This window comes from Dermacentor andersoni, chromosome 3 (assembly GCF_023375885.2).
Source record: "Dermacentor andersoni chromosome 3, qqDerAnde1_hic_scaffold, whole genome shotgun sequence".
In the NCBI taxonomy this organism is placed as follows: domain Eukaryota; kingdom Metazoa; phylum Arthropoda; class Arachnida; order Ixodida; family Ixodidae; genus Dermacentor; species Dermacentor andersoni.
Genome location: NC_092816.1, coordinates 169,084,474 through 169,102,723, shown reverse-complemented (window position 1 = coordinate 169,102,723; position 18,250 = coordinate 169,084,474). Strand labels below are relative to the sequence as shown.

Genomic DNA, 18,250 nt, shown 5'->3' with positions numbered 1-18,250 from the left:
CCGGCTCTCAGAGACAGCGGGACGGTACCGGAAGTTATGAGCACGTCACTCAACTAACAGGCGAAGAAGTAGTCCGCTTTGGCTCCGGTTGTTGTCGCTCGGCTGTTGGCTTGCGACCCTGGTCGCGCGCGCCGGCCGCGCTGCCCCCGAGACCCGCACGTGGAGAGTCGCGCACGTGCGTCGATTGCGTCCGAGGCTACCACTTGCCGATGACACGGTTGTTCGTTCAATGTCGACGATGGCTGGAGGTGCAATACGCATTTGAAGAGGTGACAAAACATATTTTGCACCGTCACTGTCGGCTTTCTAAGCAGTCCTTTTTTATGGCTACGCTACAAACTGGTGGCGACTCGGGAGCAAGCTTGCCAGTGGCCACGCCACGCAGAGGAAGGAATTGCGCGCTGCGGTTTTTCGCCACCGGCCTTCAGCTTCCGGAGGTCTGTCGGAAGGGAAGCATCCGCAGGAATTACCATATATCTTTGTCGCCGACACTCTCCATGAAATTGCTCTCCCAATTACTGTCTTTGGCCAGCGAAGGGATGGGTCAGCTTTCCTGCGAGCCTGGCTATCAAAGCCACCGCCAAGGAGGCATTTGCACGGAGAGATCGAATTACCCGTGCTATCGCCACCATCCGTAGCACGCACATCTCGTTTCAGGAGCCACAACTGCGTTCGACCCCGGTAGCTCCAGTGCTTCCTTTGTCCGCGGCCTAAGACTGCCGAGTCAGGAGGGGAAGAGTGTGGATATCTGATTTAGCTGCCCCTTATGAACTCGGCAATGCCGCACTTTCCTTCTCAATTTCACAGTACAGAGCGCCGGCGGCACCGCACTCTTCGCGCAGGCAATGCAGGGCCCTTATATTGTGACGTTCGAATTCACGTTCCGTTGCTTTTATCACGCTAGTAGCGAGGCAGATCGCAGCGACAACGGCAGCGCGGCGGAGTGCAACTCATGCCCAAGCCGATGATGGACGAAAAAAAAATTGATGTGGAACGTAAGAGGTGGCCTTAGAAGCCGGTTCACGGTTCTGTTACACTCGCTACTTAGGAAGTACTGACAGTGCATGCCTCGTGCAAGTTCCTGGTAGCAGGCGACATGGTGCCGAGATCCACCAACTCTTTTACGATTGCGGCACTACCCGTCGGTTCAGAACTAAAAGAACGACATTAACAAATTCAAGCATTACGTAAACGACCGGCACCGCGCAGGTATGCTTTAAGACTTGCGAAATATTACACGTATATTTTTCTGTGCGCAGTTCTTCGACCAGCGACTCAGAGGCGGCACCCTCTCGTCTATTAACCCGCGTCTTCCCTTTCCTCCACCTTTGGTTTGGAGCGGCCCATTTACTGACGCATGCAGCAGTGAGAGCAGTTCGCTTTCCGAACAGTTACAAGATTTCGCCCCAGGGCGACAGTCCAGCTTCGGCAAGTCACTTGGCTACTGCCATAGAGTTTCTCACTACATTACCTAGAGGGAAATCTGGCGCTGCTGCGCTGTGGTACGCATGGGAATGCCGGTATATTGTGGATTCGGATTGGCATCGTTCTCGTAGAGACAGGACACCTTGAAGACGCGCTTGGCAAGTACCGTTCCGTCTGTCACAATGATTCATTTTCTACTAGAGCAGCACGTGAAAAGCTGTTTTAGCTGTATTATTACGCGAAAACATGTTTTGTTTAACTATGAGAACTTGTTATTGTGTGTACGACTACATGTTACGTAAAAAGTATCAGCGGGCCGCTAAAGTTGGAGGACAGACGACAAGGTTCGCGCTCGCTTTGAAACAGTTGGTCGTCTGTTCTTGCTTTTCTTCGCTTGGTCATGCACTGTAGGCGAGTAAAGATGTAATATGCGTGAATGGAAACATTTTATGAAGATTTTACTTTGAGAACGCGTTATTTGCGTAGCCATATCTACGTTTTAGACGAAGCCTCTTGCAACACCAGCCAACACGAGCCTCGCAGACACATATACCGTCATTCCTATGACGGCACGGTGCCCCCCTAAGAAACTCCCATAGACGGTGGCGCCAGATTACCCTCTAGGTGTTATAGTGAGAAACTCTATGGCTACTGCAACTCTTGCAAGCAGCTTGCCACATGGTGCATTTCACAACTTTGAAATTCGTCACATGGTGGCCCGATTTAACTTTGGTTTCCGATTTCTCCCAAATGCAAGTAAGGGCCATTTTTTTCTATCTCCATAGATTTGTAAAATTATACAAGAGTTGGAGGTTTGCCGTTCAAAGGTCTGCCACAAAAGATATTTTCTCAGCTACACAGTGGCCCTTCAGGCAGAATGAAAAAAAATAAAGCGTTTCCACTTTTTCCTACCTTCAATGAATAATATAAGCTACAAATTTGATTCAGAAATGCACATTAGAGGTGCTTCAAATACAGGAAAACATAGCACCAACGTTACCTCTATCCTATAAAATTCAGCTTTGCTACACAGCAATTTGACAATTCATAAATCAGAAAACTTGATACATGTAAAAAGGAGTTTCTCTGCTGTTACAATCTATATCTGTGGCTTTACAACTGATGGTAACTTTTCAAGAGTTTGGCACAGTACCTGGAAATGACATTACGGACCATTGGCTTTTTGTTCGTACTCCAAAATTTGAAGAAAAGAAAAAAGAAAAAAGATGAATACAAAAGCAGCTCTGTTCACTTGCATCACTCAAGACGGGAATGCCTAATTTCTCCTCAAACCCGAGAAGTGCAGATTTTGCAGACACCATTGAGTTACCCTGCGTTAACGTGTCCAAGCCACACTCATCACAAGGGCGAGTTGCATGGAGATCACTGGTGTCTAGCTCAATTACTCGAAAGTAATTCAACAAATAAAGCTGAATTACGATTTTGCATAGCAGCGACTTGTAAATGATGTAAGAAATAATGACCCTGATGAATTTTGGGCTTGATGCTTCACTTGTTCACAATAGAACACAAATGCAATTTCTAGGAAACACTGCTGACAAAAAAAATATCTGCGCGTCTGACAAAACTTCCAGAGCGAGATTTCATCCAATCGCTCTCGTATTTCTTGTGCATCTAATGAACTGAAACAATCTCATTATCTTAAGTGTATATGAAATATGTTCCTTCCCATGCTGCCCTTATATGGAGTTGCCAAGGTTGAAACATCTATTGCAGAACAAAATGCGATGTTCAGTCAAAAGCAAACTGAACAATATTTGACAGATGTTTCAATGCAGTAATTGCTGGTTATTTTTTGTATGTTCCTGAACAGAAGTTCTTGAATGGATAGACATAAAAGGTGCTGTAATTAATAGAAACTCCATAATTTCAAATAAATCTTTGTGCACATAAATCAGGAATGCCTTTGTAAAGGCCTACAAATTTTCGAAATTTTTGTATCAGAGGCAATTTTTGAATCAGAGGTACAGAAGAAATTTGCAAAAATCTTTGATGATCCATATATATGCCTACTATCCCCCTCAACATATGTGTTACACGAATGTAAAAGAAGCAACTTTTGTTGCCATCTGTGAAACCGAGCCATCGTAAGCCACATGCAAGACTGACCATCGGCGACTCTTTGCACTGTGCAGCTCGTATGGTAACGGCAGGCGCTCGCAAGCAAGAAAGGCAACCACGAGATCCAGAATCGTGGAGCATGTGAGGACGCAATTTATTTCTCCTTCAGAAACTACATACACTTCTTTTTAAACTTCTCCTATATATATATAATATGTATAATGTATATATAACAAGTCTCTCATTCCAGGGTGAGGCAAAAAAATAAAGAAAAACAAGAACAAAGGGAGGGACAAACAGCATCGCATTCTTTTCTCACTTCCAGATGAAAAAAGAAAAATTCACACGAAAACTTGATGCACGCGCACTTTTTTTTTTATCGCTGTATCCCAGCAATAAACGGGACACCAAGCGTGCACCGCCACCTCCCTTGACAACAGTGATCCCTCGCTCCTCTCCCCTCTAGCAGCACACAGACACGCGGGGAATCCCACTCGTGCGTTTCACAAGGAACAGACCGCAGCGCCTCTCGAGGCTCGGCCCGGACTTGCTGGCAGTCCGACTGCAGCAAACAATCGCGACCGTCTCGACTCGCTGCAAGCTAGGAGTTCACAGGGGAGGGCGCGGTGCAAGGTCTCTGTTTACATAAATAGAGCACTCAATTTTGTTAGACAAATATTAAAAAAAAAAAAAGAGCTTGTCACGTAACCGGCCCCACGCGGAACTGTGGCTGCCCCTGTTGCAAGTCCTCGGCCTTGCCCGCCGTTCGTCCCCGGTAGTCCACCGCCGCTTGATCACCCTCCCGAGCGCCAAAGGGAAGTGAATGGTCTGCCCTGTTTTGATCAGCACTAATGTAGTTAACACTGGTCCTGTCTCCCAGCCACTCGACGCTCTTTGAAGAAACAAAGTGGGCTCGGGACTAAAAAAAAATAAAATACACAAGGTAGCACTCCCAAAAAAAAGTACTGTACAACCAGCCCCACTCGCAAACGCAACTCCACCTCAGGCACGCGACAATGACGAGCGCACACACAGACACGGATAAGGAGAGGTGGCCAAGTGCTCAGCTGCGAGAAGACAACACACACCTCCGACCACTCGGCTACCGACACCCGGAGCAGCGGAAGAGAGGAAGGCAGACGGATGCCCCTTGCAACAAGACACTAACACGCACACGTTATGTACTCGGTACATGTTACACAAGTCTCACGCACAAGACACACACAGCGCGCCCTGAACCAGCAGGCTGGGGAACAGTGAAACAGCAGTGGGGGGGAATGTTGCTCTACTGCACTTCAAAGAGTGAAAGACGCAGCTATGAAAGGCGAAGAAAAAAAAACTTTAGCGCAGGGAGCGAGGCCCACCGTGGAGGCTCTTCTGCGACAATGGGGTTTTAAGGGGGAGAAGAAAAATACATGGGGGCCGTGGGACAGAAGAGGTCGGGCCAAACGCGAAGGGGCAGGATGCGTCGAGTAGCAGTCTGTTCAACCGCCCGTCGTCGGGGGAGGGGGGGTCTCGTCTACATGCTGTAGCCTTGGTAGCCCGGCATGGGTGCCCCGTAGGCAGGTGCGTAGCCAGGCGCACTTAGCATGCCTGGCGGTGCCGTCAACATCAGCTGGGGTTCGGGGGCTGCAAGCAAGAAACCAGAACGTCAAGTGGAGTCAGAGATTAAAACGTCACGCCGAGCGTAAAACTTGAGGCGCCCCATTTGCAGCGCGACACTGAAAGAGCTCAGGCCCCTTTCGGGACAGATTAATTCACGTAAGATTGATTTGCATCTTTCTGAAAGAAGTCTCAATAAAAGCAAGGCTTCAACAAAAGCAGGGCTCTTTCAACACTGTCTTGGCATCAACTGTATACAAAAAAGTTTATGCACAGATATTGAGCGCAGTACAGTCGTGCACTATGAACATCCTGGCTAAATAGGCAGTTTTCGCTTTTACATTAAAATATTAGAACACCCTTAACAGACATTTGAGAGTACCGAGGAAAGAATGAACATGCTTTGTTTGGCCTGTACTTCAGTCTCGTTTGGATATTGTAAAGGTAGTACTGAGCACAGTTACGGGACACTATTTTGCTTCGCGTACACTCCACTAAGACCACAAGTTGACGAAACCACTTCGGAAGAAGGCTCACCGTAGACAAGGGGCTTCTGTTCATTCTGTGCAGATTCTTCCAGCCTCTGGTTCTCGTTCTCTTCTAGCTTGTCAACCTGCGGCGAATAGGGACAACAATAGTTGACAAGTGCACACATACACTTTCACAGCTTCAAATCGTGCCACCACACACACTGCAATTAATCCCAAGTAACACTGCACCCGACTCTTCATCAGCTGCCACAATGGCAGCGCTTTGAGGCTGGCCTAAATTTAAGTAAATACAGTACAGTGTACGCTCCTTACAATGGACCCGCGTACGAGGGTTGATCCAGAAATAAGGTTCCGATCAATTTTAGAAATAGACATAGTTTAGTCTCATCGAAATTTACATCATTGGAAAGATACGAAAGTTTGCTCTATTTTCCTACATAATTGCCTATTTTCTCTAGTCTACGCATATTTGTAGGCGGTGCTCCAATTTCTGTATCCCAATGTCAGAACTCCGTCGCCAACCCACTAAGAAAGAGTTTCACCTCTTCTTTGACTTCGTCGCTCCAGAAGCGCTGGCCACTCAAATGTTCTTTTAACTTGTGGAACAAGTGATAATCACTAGGTGCGAGGTCTGGACTGTAGGGTGGATGGGGCATGACAGTCCACCCAAATTATGTCAAAAGTTCCTGGGTTTGACGGGAGATCTGAGGTCAGGCGTTGTCTTGAAGCAGCATTACACTGGCTGCCAGTCGTCCTCGCCGGTGGTTATGGATAGCTCGCGCGAGTTTTCTTAGTGTTGCACAATAACTGCGAGTTGATTGTTGTCCCACATTCCATGAACTCAATCAGCAGTATCCCCTTACGATCACGAAAAACACTGGCCATGACTGAGTAGAAGGAGTTTGTTTGAACTGCAAGTTAATTGTAGTCCCACATTCCATAAACTCAATAAGCAGTATCCCCTTACGATCACAAAAACACTGGCCATGACTCTGTGAGCAGAAGGAGTTTGTTTGAACTGCTAGTTGATTGTTGTCCCACATTCCATGAACTCAATCGGCAGTATCCCCTTACGATCACAAAAACACTGGCCATGACTCTGCGAGCAGAAGGAGTTTGTTTGAACTTCATTGCAACTGGCGACTGGGTGATGCCACTGTTTGGTTTTGTTTCGGGAGTGAAATGAAACACCCACGTTTCATCTCCTGTAACAATGGAGTCCAAACTTCCTTCCCATCTTCTTGACACTTTTGAAGAAACTGGCGAGCACAGACAAGGCGTTTCTCCTTGTGGTCTATGTGGTCAATAGCTGCGGTACCTATTGAGCACAACACTTGCGATAGCCCAATTTTTCAGTCGAAGCTCTTTCCACTGTACCGTAAAAACTCAGCAATCTGAGCAACAAGTTCACAGATGGTGATCCTTCTCTTTTGAAGCACTTTGCGTTGCACCATCTAGATAACCGCTCCGTTCTTCACTGTGGACTTTTTTTCGACCGGCACTAAGCTCCCTGCAGTACTTTGGGACGTGTTGAATGGCCATACACTTGTCACCACACACCTCTGTCAACTGACAATGAATGTCCATGGGTGGAGTGCTTTTGGCATGCAAGAAGCAAATTATGGAACAAATCTCGCACTTGGCGGGATCAACAATGGGAACCTCCATATTGGACGGCTGCTGAGCCAAGAATGAGTGGTGCAGCAAAGCGTGGCCAGGGGCAATCAAGAGTGGGGTAACAGCCGCGCGTAGCAGTGTTGCCGGATTTCACCTCGCACCTTTCCGTATGGCTGGAGCTTTTTGGGAACTTTATTTCTGGATCAACCCTTGTAAAACAGACTTTCGGATGCAACAGATTATATTTCAACCTTAGTTTGGTCTGCCTATTTTATTGATGCAACAAAGTTTGCTTTTAACCCTTTCGCTGTCGGACGTTTCTGGCCGTGACGCACCCCCAGTGTCGGCTTGGTTTCAGAGAACGAGCATAACAGGGAATGAGCATAGCAATTTATTTTTGATTATAATTGGTATACAAATAACATAGTCAATGCAATATGCACATTTCAGTGTTCTGCAGCTGTTGTTAGTAAACATCATCATCATCATCAGCCTGACTATAAAATCCGTTCAACATCCGAATCTGACGATGCGGAACCCTCTTCCTCTCATGCAACTTTGTCCGAGTCCGAGCTCGGCTCGTATTCTGAATCTGAATTCAGCCACTGCTCCCATGAGCAGACGAAGGTCCCGCGCGCAGAGCCATCCGAAAGTAACCGCGCGCAGGGAGGATGCGCTTTCAGTCGCCCGCGCAACGGAGAGAAAGGGGACGTTGCGTGATCAAGAAGACAGAGGGAGATGGAAAAAGGCTAAACAAAGTTCGAAGGGCTTTACGTTTACTGCTGCAAGTCGGAAGCGAGGGTGCGGCGAGAGAGCGAAAGCAGCAATCGAGTCACCCTTTTTGGAGGCAACAGCACGTGCGCCTGAACTTGACGCGCCGTAGCAGGCACACCAACAGAAGAAAAATAAAAACCTTCAAACCAGCGGAGATTACAGAACAACCCTTGAACCCATAACCACACGCGCGCGACGCATGATCCAGCGAACGCGGAGCCACCGCGCCACTCAGCAAAGAGAAAGTGGGGAGTGGCAGTCGCACCGTACTCTTCAATACATGGACTAACACAGGTCGGGGCGAATATACGAACTTGTAGAACGAGTCAACAGATGGCGTGGCCAATCCAGGAGCGCCTGCTTTGCGCTCAGGCGCGAAATTTTGAACGCACGATAGAGAACGTACCGGTACGTCAGTGACACCGTGGGGGGGAAGCGCGATAACGTACCGGTACGTCCGTGACAGCGAAAGGGTTAATAGACCCTGCTACACCGGACTATCTGCTACAGCGGACGAAATTAGCGACAATTTGTCAAAATCGGCCATACAAAACAGTTTTGCCTTGAAGACACTGGCTGACAACTGACTTCCGAGAGTCGGCTGACGATCGCAGCTCAATATCGTAAACAGAAGGGAGGAAAGCGGGACAGAAGCGCACAGTCTCCTTTGGCGCACGAGGCAAGGGGTGGCTGCCATTTTACTCTTGGCGGCTGCTGCTTACGCCGCACCCGCACAGGCACTGCATCTTGAAAGCAATTTGCGATGTGGACAAAGTGCACCCAGAGCTGGTAGCTTCGTATGTGCTGTGCTTTTGATATTTAGTTCGCATTGAAGCGAGAGACAGCACAAAGGTCAATTCGCTCGCTGCTGCCGCCGCGCTTCCTCACTCCAACATTTTGACAGAGACTTTCCGTGGTTGTCAAGCGAGATGAGTTCATGTTTACCTGTCCGTGCCCGACACCACGCTTGTTTAATTTAGTAAGCGAATGTTTACAAGTTTATACGGCCAATTAAACTACTATCCTTACTTCGTATAGCTGTCTAATTTGCTAATGCAATTGATGCTTCGCTTTACGGGCGAAACTGCAAGTTGTTTTTTTACTGTGGATGTCCGTCACTCACTATGCAATAATGCTGTTTGACATCGCGACCAATCTTTTGCAAGCGAGGCATTTCAGATATTACCGACTTTGGATAAATCAGACATATTTGGTCGGATTATCAGGGTCCGTTGTAACGAGAGTCCATTGTAAAATTAAATCGGGGAGTTTTACGTGCCAAAACCATGATCTGATTATGAGGCACACTGTAGTGGGGGGCTCTGAAATTTGAACCACCTAGGGTTCTTTAACGTGCACCTAAATCTAAATACATGGGTATTTTCACATTTTGGCCCCATCGAAATGTGGCCGCCGTGGCCGGAATTAGATCCCGCAACCTCGTGCTTAGCAGCCCAACACCATAGCCACTAAAAGCAACAGTGGCGGGTGAGAGTGGATTGTGTATCATCTTATTCAGAACCAAAATCAGGTGCAACATTTGCCCCAAACGATGCCACTCATGCTATTTGATTACTTTCACAAAATGAAACATTGCACCACGCTTCACAAACTTTAATAAACGGCTGTAAAAAACATTCAGCAAAATGAGTTGACATGGTTTTCCAGTGAAATACGACTCCTTCAGAAGCGCATAGAAATTATTGCCAACTTCAGTTATAATATGTGCACCGATTTCCACCTTCCATTATACTGCCCTATTCATTTGCAAAAATACAGCAGAAGTTCAGTCATATGCTTTGCAAAAAAACAAAAAGGAATGTGCTAACTGGGAAAACAATTCCAAGTCTATAGAAAATTTGGCAGATGAACTGCAGTTGACATCTACGTAATGTAAAGTATTGGGCAAATCACTGCAGCACGAGATGCCGACAGGCGCAGAGCTGGCAAAGCCCGAGTGGCTTTTGCCATTCTTGTGGCTTTGGCAAGCTTAGGTTTGTGCTCGAATTCGGCGTGGGTGAGGAACTTCCTCAGGTCGGGCGTTTTGGCAGGAAATTCTGATGTGCATACTTGGTGACAATAGATGCTGCACAAGACGCCAAAGCACGCCAAGTTGGTGGGGCCTATACCGTACGCACTTTATCGTTTTCCCATGGCGTACTGTGAAAACCAAGACGGCCAACCTATATGATCAAGCTGGTGGGCGACCTATATATGGTGCTGCCAAAGCAAAACGCGACGCTCGCTCTATGCCACCCGCAGCACGGAACAGCAGCACATTTGTATTATACTGTGCATTACAAAGTGCACTAGACTTCCAATAGCACTGAACCACATGATGTGAAGCAGGCGACGCTTATTGTGATAGGGTTAGCAGCAATGGCTGTGAGTGCAATTATCTGCGAGGAGGAAACAGAGCGTGACGCCACTTTCACGAGAGGCGGGCGAGCGCCTACTGCTCTCGATCACACCTGCCTCGTGCCTTTTATTCACACGGGATCTAGCAGCCGGAAAACGCATCTTTCGATCGCAGTGTGCCAATGTACTGAATGTCAAAAGATCATGTTTTCCAGGAAAAGCAACTGGGAAAAAAAGAAGTACAGTCAAACCCGGCTATACCGAACTCGCAAAAAAACGCCTATCAGTTCGATATAGAGCATAATTCGATAAAAGCCTGCTAAATAATTGGATGTCATAAAAGCACATACCATTTATAAAATCACTTTAATGATGAAACTAGCTTAGTTTCGCATAAATTAGTCCTGCATTTTCTTCTGCTTGGGCAATTTGGCTGCCTGCGACGCACGCACTTCCCCACGTTGTCTAAGGAGTCCGAACAGCTGAGGCCGCAACCTTCCGCATTCGCGCAAAAGCACCGGACTAATGCGAGTGCACCAATCACTTCGGAGGATGTGGGCAAAGGACCGTAGTTGCTTTCCTCAACGTGCCTACTTTCATTTGTGCTCGGTACGTTGTCGGCGATGTAGTCTTCGTTTCGGGATCTACCGTCGTCGCGACACCATCATCTGCACTCAAACTCGTCCACCATTGATTCGAATGTCCCGGAAATTTTGACAGCTCGCTCCAAACTTCGGCAACACCGGCAACGGCTTCGTCGCATTCATCAGAATTTACAGTCCTCACCGAACACGCGGAAACCGGCACGTATGAAGAACGCCTCGTACACGGCCGTGCGTACGCGTCGGGCGCCATGGGCACCGGGTTGAGAGTCTGGCCACTTTAGCCCTAATCGTGCTGAGAGTGCTCCTCGGAATCTTGCACGCTGCGGGGACATCGCGTTCGACGCAATTTACGATTTCGATCTTCACGACGAAAGGCGAATTCTGCCGCTTCATCACGGCAACACTGCGGGAGAAGGCCCACAAGGCGCAAACACGATAAACCAGAGGAGCAGCCAGACAACTCGCACTTTCGCCATCTTGCACGAAGAGCGCACAAGAGCCTCTGATTGGCTGTCTGAGCAAGCGCTGTAGGCGGGCCAGGATCATTTTTTGCTGGGGAGTGTCGATAGATAGTGATCTAAAGAAAAGAAGGACGCTTGATGCTGCAACCCGTGAGGGAGCACGGCGAAGCGTCGTCAGGGGAGAGGGAGTGGGAAGTGAAAGATGATAGAGAAAGAGGGAGGATAATAGACTTCACTATGCGCGACGGGAGGAGTGTCGACGGCTCGCCCGAACAGCCGGAGGCAGCGCGGTCACGGTAGGAAGAGCGGTTGGATGGAGCCGCGCCGCCGGGTTTCCCCGCTACCGCGAGGGAAAGCCAACTTCTGGGGGCACTTTTCCGCCGCTTGACGTTCGATATATCGGGAGTCACTGCAATATTTGTTCGATGTAAGCGTAATTTCTGCTATATATACTCAACTATACCGTGACCAGAAATTGTTCGATGTATAGAATAATTCGATGTAAACGGGTTCGATATAGTCGGGCTCGACTGTATAACTGCAATGGGTCTTTTTTTCGTTCTCTATCATCGGCATTGTCACTGGGAATCGTAAAAAGTGGGAGTGTACCAACAAAGTTCTCATGTATCTTGTTTCATATTTAGCTTCTGGCAAACCAAAAGGAAAGTACAAACAACGAAAGACCATTATGTGCACAGCCTTTTGGCAATACTGACATGGCCAACTTTCTGTGCTGCTGCGCGGTATGATAAACTTGCTGAATTTTGCACGAGTCGACTGCAATTTACCTTACTTCGAGTTGAAGTTCCAAGCCAGCAATTGCAAACAGAATTACCGCTCTAGTATTAATATGCATCTAGTCAAATTTATTGCATGCCTTTTTTCTGAGAAAATGGGTCCAAAAATTACCTGCAGATTACAATTGGATACCAAACTGAAACCATGTTCGCAGTGGTGGCAAGAGCCTACCATCAGAAACCACGAGATGCGGTGTCATAGCCATCACAAGGCGGCAACAGAGCATGTTTTCGTGAAGGTTGCTGCGAGTTCAGTTTGTGCTCGAATACGATCTGGAGCAATACTCAGTCAATCACTTTTGGAGACCTGATCACTTTTGCGAGATGTTGCGTAACTATGCCTCGGAAGCAGCAGCGTATATGGCTGCCAGCGTTTCTGGCACCGTGCCAAGCTTGCCATCTGCACACAGTGCCACGAATGCTGTCGAAGGCCGCCTACTTCGATGAGCCCCACACAGAGTCTCGCACGTGATAGCAGTAAAGCGAAATTTTGTTAATTTGAACCTTGTTAATTTGGGAAATCAGATCATTCGGACTCCTCTGGTCCCGGCAGGCGCATGCATTATTCAATGCAATGAAACTTCACTGGTTGAAACGTGTTTAGCCCCACATCGCTTAAGGGGAGACGCTCCTCAGAAACCTTTTTTTTTAAATATTAATGCTAGACAAATGAAAATTGTACCACTTATATAGCTTGATATCCTCATTCCAAATCTGTTCTTAGTTTTAGGATAGCTTGATGCTTTCATGTCCTAAGTGCCATGCATAAGTGAAAAACAGTGCATGTTTGTGCAGCTACTGGACCTAGCAGTTGGCATGATATAGCAGTGCAAAATGGCTTTTCTTGTCCCTAACACTCCACTGAGTGCTAATAACCAAGATAATGCAATTCCCTTGACAGGCAACATTTTGAGAGAATTTCATATCTGATGCTTCGTTTTCAGTGACTGGTACCCAAGGGTATTGAACATTTCCATTCTTAAAAATAAACTGGTTGCACTAAAATCTAGATCAGTGCATTCTACACATTTTAAGATGATGCACACCAAATTTGGTCTTGATTGGACCACAATAAGTACATTAAATGTCATGCACAAAAGCCATGTTTGGCCAAAAATATGAAGCTGAGAAAAACACGATTGAAAGTTATAAAAGTTCTTTATTTGTGTTGTAGCACTGAAATCTATATAAAAATTGCACATAATGCAGGCCAGGGTATCTATATCCAGTGCACTACTTTAGAATTCACCAGCGCCATATGTTGTTCTCTCATAAAGTCTTCGTGAGCACCATGCTGACCCACTTCCTGCGCTGTTACTTTCCGAGCCAACTCCAAGTTCAGCCACTGTTTTTGTAGCAGCGAGGTGCACTTTCTTTGTTATGGCGGTGAACGATTTATGGTGCATCGGTTTTGGTAAACCAAGAACTGCACAAAATCGGACGAGTTGATTGTGTACAGCTCTATATGTGCGCGCCGCAACCACTGCCTTGATATTCACGGCGAAACTCTCTCTTGGGCTGGCCGAAGGGCGCGCTCCACCGTTAGCGTCGTCTACCGGAGATGCGCGCCGCGACGAATACGTTGACGAGATAACGGACGTGGTACACGCTGCATTGTTGCAACATAACCACAAAAACGACGCGAGTCGTTTCCGTTTTTTGGCCAACTCACGGATAAAAAGGTCGCGCCGTCCGCACGCCGGACATGCCGCGGCGCTCACGTTCCCGACGCCGATCTCGCAGATAAAGGTGCTTGCCGTCTCCTCGCCGCTCCTATCTTGATTGTCAAAGATTATCTACTTTTTCTCCGATGCGCTGACGAATTCGTCTGCGCTGTCAACGAAACTTGAGCGGCCGGCCGGCTCTGAACCGTCGAAAGCGTCGCAGTCACCTAGGTTAGGCTTAGCTGCCGCGGACGCCTCCATTGCACGCCGCTTTACTTTGCGGCGAGTCCCCTTGAACTTGTGCTTCGACCGATGCTTTCGAGATTGAAAATCGCGTTTCTTCACGGGATCCATCGAAACAAGGAGCAGAAAAATGACTGAAAGCCTGGGAACACGTCGAGAGAGCGGCGCGTTGCAGAAAGAGCAGACAACCTGCGGCCGCGTCGTGCGCTAGCAGCCAATGGCGTGGCCGGAATCGCACCACGTGATCTAGAAATCCAGCGAAAGCGCTCTGTTTTGGCGGTGAAATGTTTTTATTATTACTTCCCGGCGAGATTGTGACGCGGCAAAGCCGACCTCTGAGAGAAAAAGCGTAGGCCTATTGCCTTGCACAAGCCCAATAGCTTGCAACGCCGCGATTTGACGCATCGCGCGTTGAAAAATGGGACAGATTTGCACCTTTTCTCGCCACCTCGGGTGTTTTCACCGAGTTTATTTATAATTTCCCAATCATTTATGGCTCTGATTTCTTTATATGTGAAAGAGGAGGGATCAATCTTGCTGAAACAGTCAAAAACATAAAACTGACTTTTCTGATGAAAATCGCCGTTTTTCGACCCGCGTCTCCCCTTAATTCGGACAACTCTCAGAGCATGGCAACCGTGGAGCACTGCAAATGTGTGATGCAAAAGAGCAAAAGGCGTTAGAGTCCAATAAAACGAAGAGGCGAAGTTCCCATTGCCATAGGCATCAGTGGAAATTGTACGTGAACAACAGGAACGCCAGAATGCATCGTGCCTGTTTGGGCCTTTAGAGCCTTTCTTGCGTTTATCGCCGCGCTTAGCACCATGTTGGCCGCATGCCTTCCCGACTGTAGTTGCCATACCACTCGCACCAATAGTGGCCGCAGTTTCGTCCGCGGCAGTTATGGCAAACAGCAGTTGTGTTTTTACTCAGTGCATAGCTGTTGAGTACGAAGACCACCGTCCACATCGCGACGACCGGTGACCTAGCGACACTGGCGAAAAAATTCGTACAACCGGTGACCTAGCGACACTGGCGAAAAAATTCGTACGACCGGTGACCTAGCGACACTGGCGAAAAAATTCGTACGACCGGTGACCTAGCGACACTGGCGAAAAAATTCGGACGACCGGTGACCTAGCGACACTGGCGAAAAAATTCGGACGACCGGTGACCAAGCGACACTGGCGACAAAATTCGGACGACCGGTGACCAAGCGATACTGGCGAAAAAATTCAGATGTGTGCGCGGTAGTGAAAAGAGTCTCAGATGAAGACGTGCGCCACGACCGTGCTGTGAAGGAAGCCGCGAGGCTTTCGCTGCTGTGAGCACTGACGGAATTTGTCGATTCATTCAGTAAATAAAAGCATGTTGACATAGCACGCATTTGCTTGTTTTCTTGATACCCTCGATAACTCAACATTAGGTTAATTCGGACATTTTTTTCGGTCCCTTGAAATCTGAATTAACGAGGTTTCACTGCATATCTAAAAGTGATCACTTGCGAACACTGCTCCTGGGCACTTTGTTTGTGTGGCCAAGAAGTGGAAATGAAGACACTGCTCAGTTTTCAATACGAAAGCTCGTTAAAAAAAATTCCCTTCTGTGAATGTCAATTCTCCAAGTGTTTTTTCTGATCGCGAATGCAGGTAATGCTACATTTTTCTTCTATAAATGGGGGGAATGTTACATGCAGAGACACTTCGATTTTCTTTCCTTCACCCTGCAGTAATTGGGTATGCATTAGAACCGGTGAATGCAGCAATAAGCAAGGAGGCAATACGCACCTTGGTGATGTACTCCCGCATGACTTGCACAAAGTAGGGCATGGCAAAGTCCATGATGTTGTGCTTCCAGGCCAGCTCAAGGATGACGTCGGGGTGCAGCAGGTCGTAGCATTGGAACAGGCAGGCACCAAAGCACTCGTAGTTCTTCTCGTCCAGGAACCAACTCAGCAGCTCCTCGGCCGTCTCGGCATTCTTGGACTCTGCCGCATACTCCATCGCATCCCGGAACAGGCGATCCTTCTTGCACAGTTCCACCGACTGCTTCCAGCGGTTATTGCCCTGGTGGGATAACGCATGCACAGGATCAGGCCACTGCATTCTCTCGTCAAGACACGCGCTGTAATTAAGTGTTGGATGCCCCATTTTCTCTTTAAACACATGTACACAACCTTCCCAAGCATGCAAGTCACAGATGGCTTCAATATTTTTATGGCAGCCTTCTGACCATTCAGGCTTGTATGTCTGCTGGCGCAATTCAAGTTGTTGCCACTGCTCTTTCGACAACTGGCATGGGAGGCTGTATTGGAGGTCACGCAAAGGTTTGGTTACGAATCACCATCTAAATCGCGTTGGAATGACGACTTGCTGTCTCGTCACCACTTGCAATTACATAACCAACGGCAGACTATTTCGATATTGTGAACGGAGGCAGCAAATGTCACGGATAGTATCTAGCTGCATAAAAAGCATGTTGGCTAATTGTAAAGTGGGCTGTACCTATACTTATCAGTGGTGGGCGAATATAAAATTGTTCGAATACAAATAGTAAGTGCTGAATATTGGATGGAATATCGAACAGTCAATTGGAGACATGCATATTTAGGACAGGAATATTTATAACCAGTATGAAGCCTGTATTGATTACTCCATAAAAGACTGCTAGCTTTCAGCTTTATGCACAAGATCACATTTTTAGAGCTGTGTGTATAACTCAAATAGCACTGAATAGAAGAGCAAACGTTCTAATAATTTGATTCGCGAATTAAATATGTGCAATCTGAATTTGGCCACATATGTGGCAAAAAGCCACATGTCGTGTGTGCCACACAACCAGTCATGCTCAATGCCGCCCGAGCGGGTGCTTCCCTTTGTTTTCGGAGCACATCACAGATGGGTTGCCTCGGCCAAGGCAGTAGCAACAGACTCGCTGTGAGCGCTCCTGATGCGGGTTCACGGGCACAGTGCCCGAACACCACATTTCGCAAAATGGTGCCGCGTTGGAGGGGTCTGCCTCTGTATGTACGAGGTTCGTCCGGGTCAACAGGACTGATCGAAATGATAGTGTGAAGCAGGCAGAGGGAACGGTAACCAAAACTGCACAACAAAAGCTGCTGCAGAAGAACTTCAGAGACTGGTTGTAAATCAGCTTTCCAAAATGAGCGGCTTGTGTGCAACTAGCTTTCCAAATACACTAAGTAATTGTCGAAAAAAAAAAATGGAAAAAAAGGTTGGGGAAAAGGAAACAAAAGCCACTACAGAACTTGCCAGCCGTAATCCCACGTAAAAAGGCCTGTTGCAAGGCAAACATCGCTGGTCGCAGCGCAAAAGAATATGGTACACGACTAGACAGCAAGATACACCTAATTACAAACAAGCGAAGATCACAGGTTACATGTAGCCTTCAGCCACAAAACCATAACAAAACTTGCATTATTCATTTTGTTTCTGCATTGCTCCGAACACGTCTGTCGCTTCATCTGACAAGTTGTGATATTTCATTTGACAGACGGAAGACAGCAAGAAGACATTACCAATCGGATGTTGCACAGTATGTTGCAAGTTGCACTATTGAAAAATACCGAATAGGCCACTTATGTATAACGTAACCGCTTACAGGGCAGGACCGGATATTTCTGGGGTTTTACATGCCAAAACCACCATTTGATTATGAGGCATGCCGTAGTGGGGACTTCAAATTAACTTTGACCACCACGGGATCTTAAACATGGCCCCAGTGGCGGGACTCTGGCGTATTAGCATTTCACCCCAAACGAAATGTAGCCGCCGTGGCCGGGCAGGACTGGATATAATGTGGTCTTTTTTGACCCTCCTTTATCTTCCCACAGGGCTACGTATATGCTTACAGCTTATAGTGGACCAGCGCGAGATGAAATACTGGTTATGATGCGGTTTCTGGAAAATCCTGCAGACAATCAAGGCAGCGAGTGCCTTTCTCAATGAGGCGTGCTGGTGAAAGGGAGAGAGAAAGGGTAATGCGGAGACGACACTGAGTGAGCGAATGAACAAGAACTGCAAAACTCTTCACCTTGCGGGTTTCCGCAGAACTATTACGTGAAACTCTTGCCTTTGCTTCCGAGTTGATAAAATTCGACTTCGCCTGCCA

The 18,250-nt window shown here is 47.5% G+C and overlaps 1 protein-coding gene across 1 annotated transcript in view; it reads right to left on the bottom strand.

The window, feature by feature from the left end:
* Positions 1 to 3,637: 3,637 nt before the first annotated feature.
* The window catches only part of Chc (clathrin heavy chain), a 52,786-nt gene continuing 38,173 nt past the window's right edge, over positions 3,638 to 18,250 (bottom strand). Inside the window, exons 11-13 of the mRNA XM_050172788.3 lie at positions 15,907 to 16,185; positions 5,647 to 5,722; positions 3,638 to 5,136 (exon numbers count right to left, since the gene is read on the bottom strand). Coding sequence (XP_050028745.1) covers positions 5,027 to 5,136; positions 5,647 to 5,722; positions 15,907 to 16,185 — 465 coding nt within the window. The 3' untranslated portion in view covers positions 3,638 to 5,026. The remainder of the gene's footprint in view (positions 5,137 to 5,646; positions 5,723 to 15,906; positions 16,186 to 18,250) is intronic.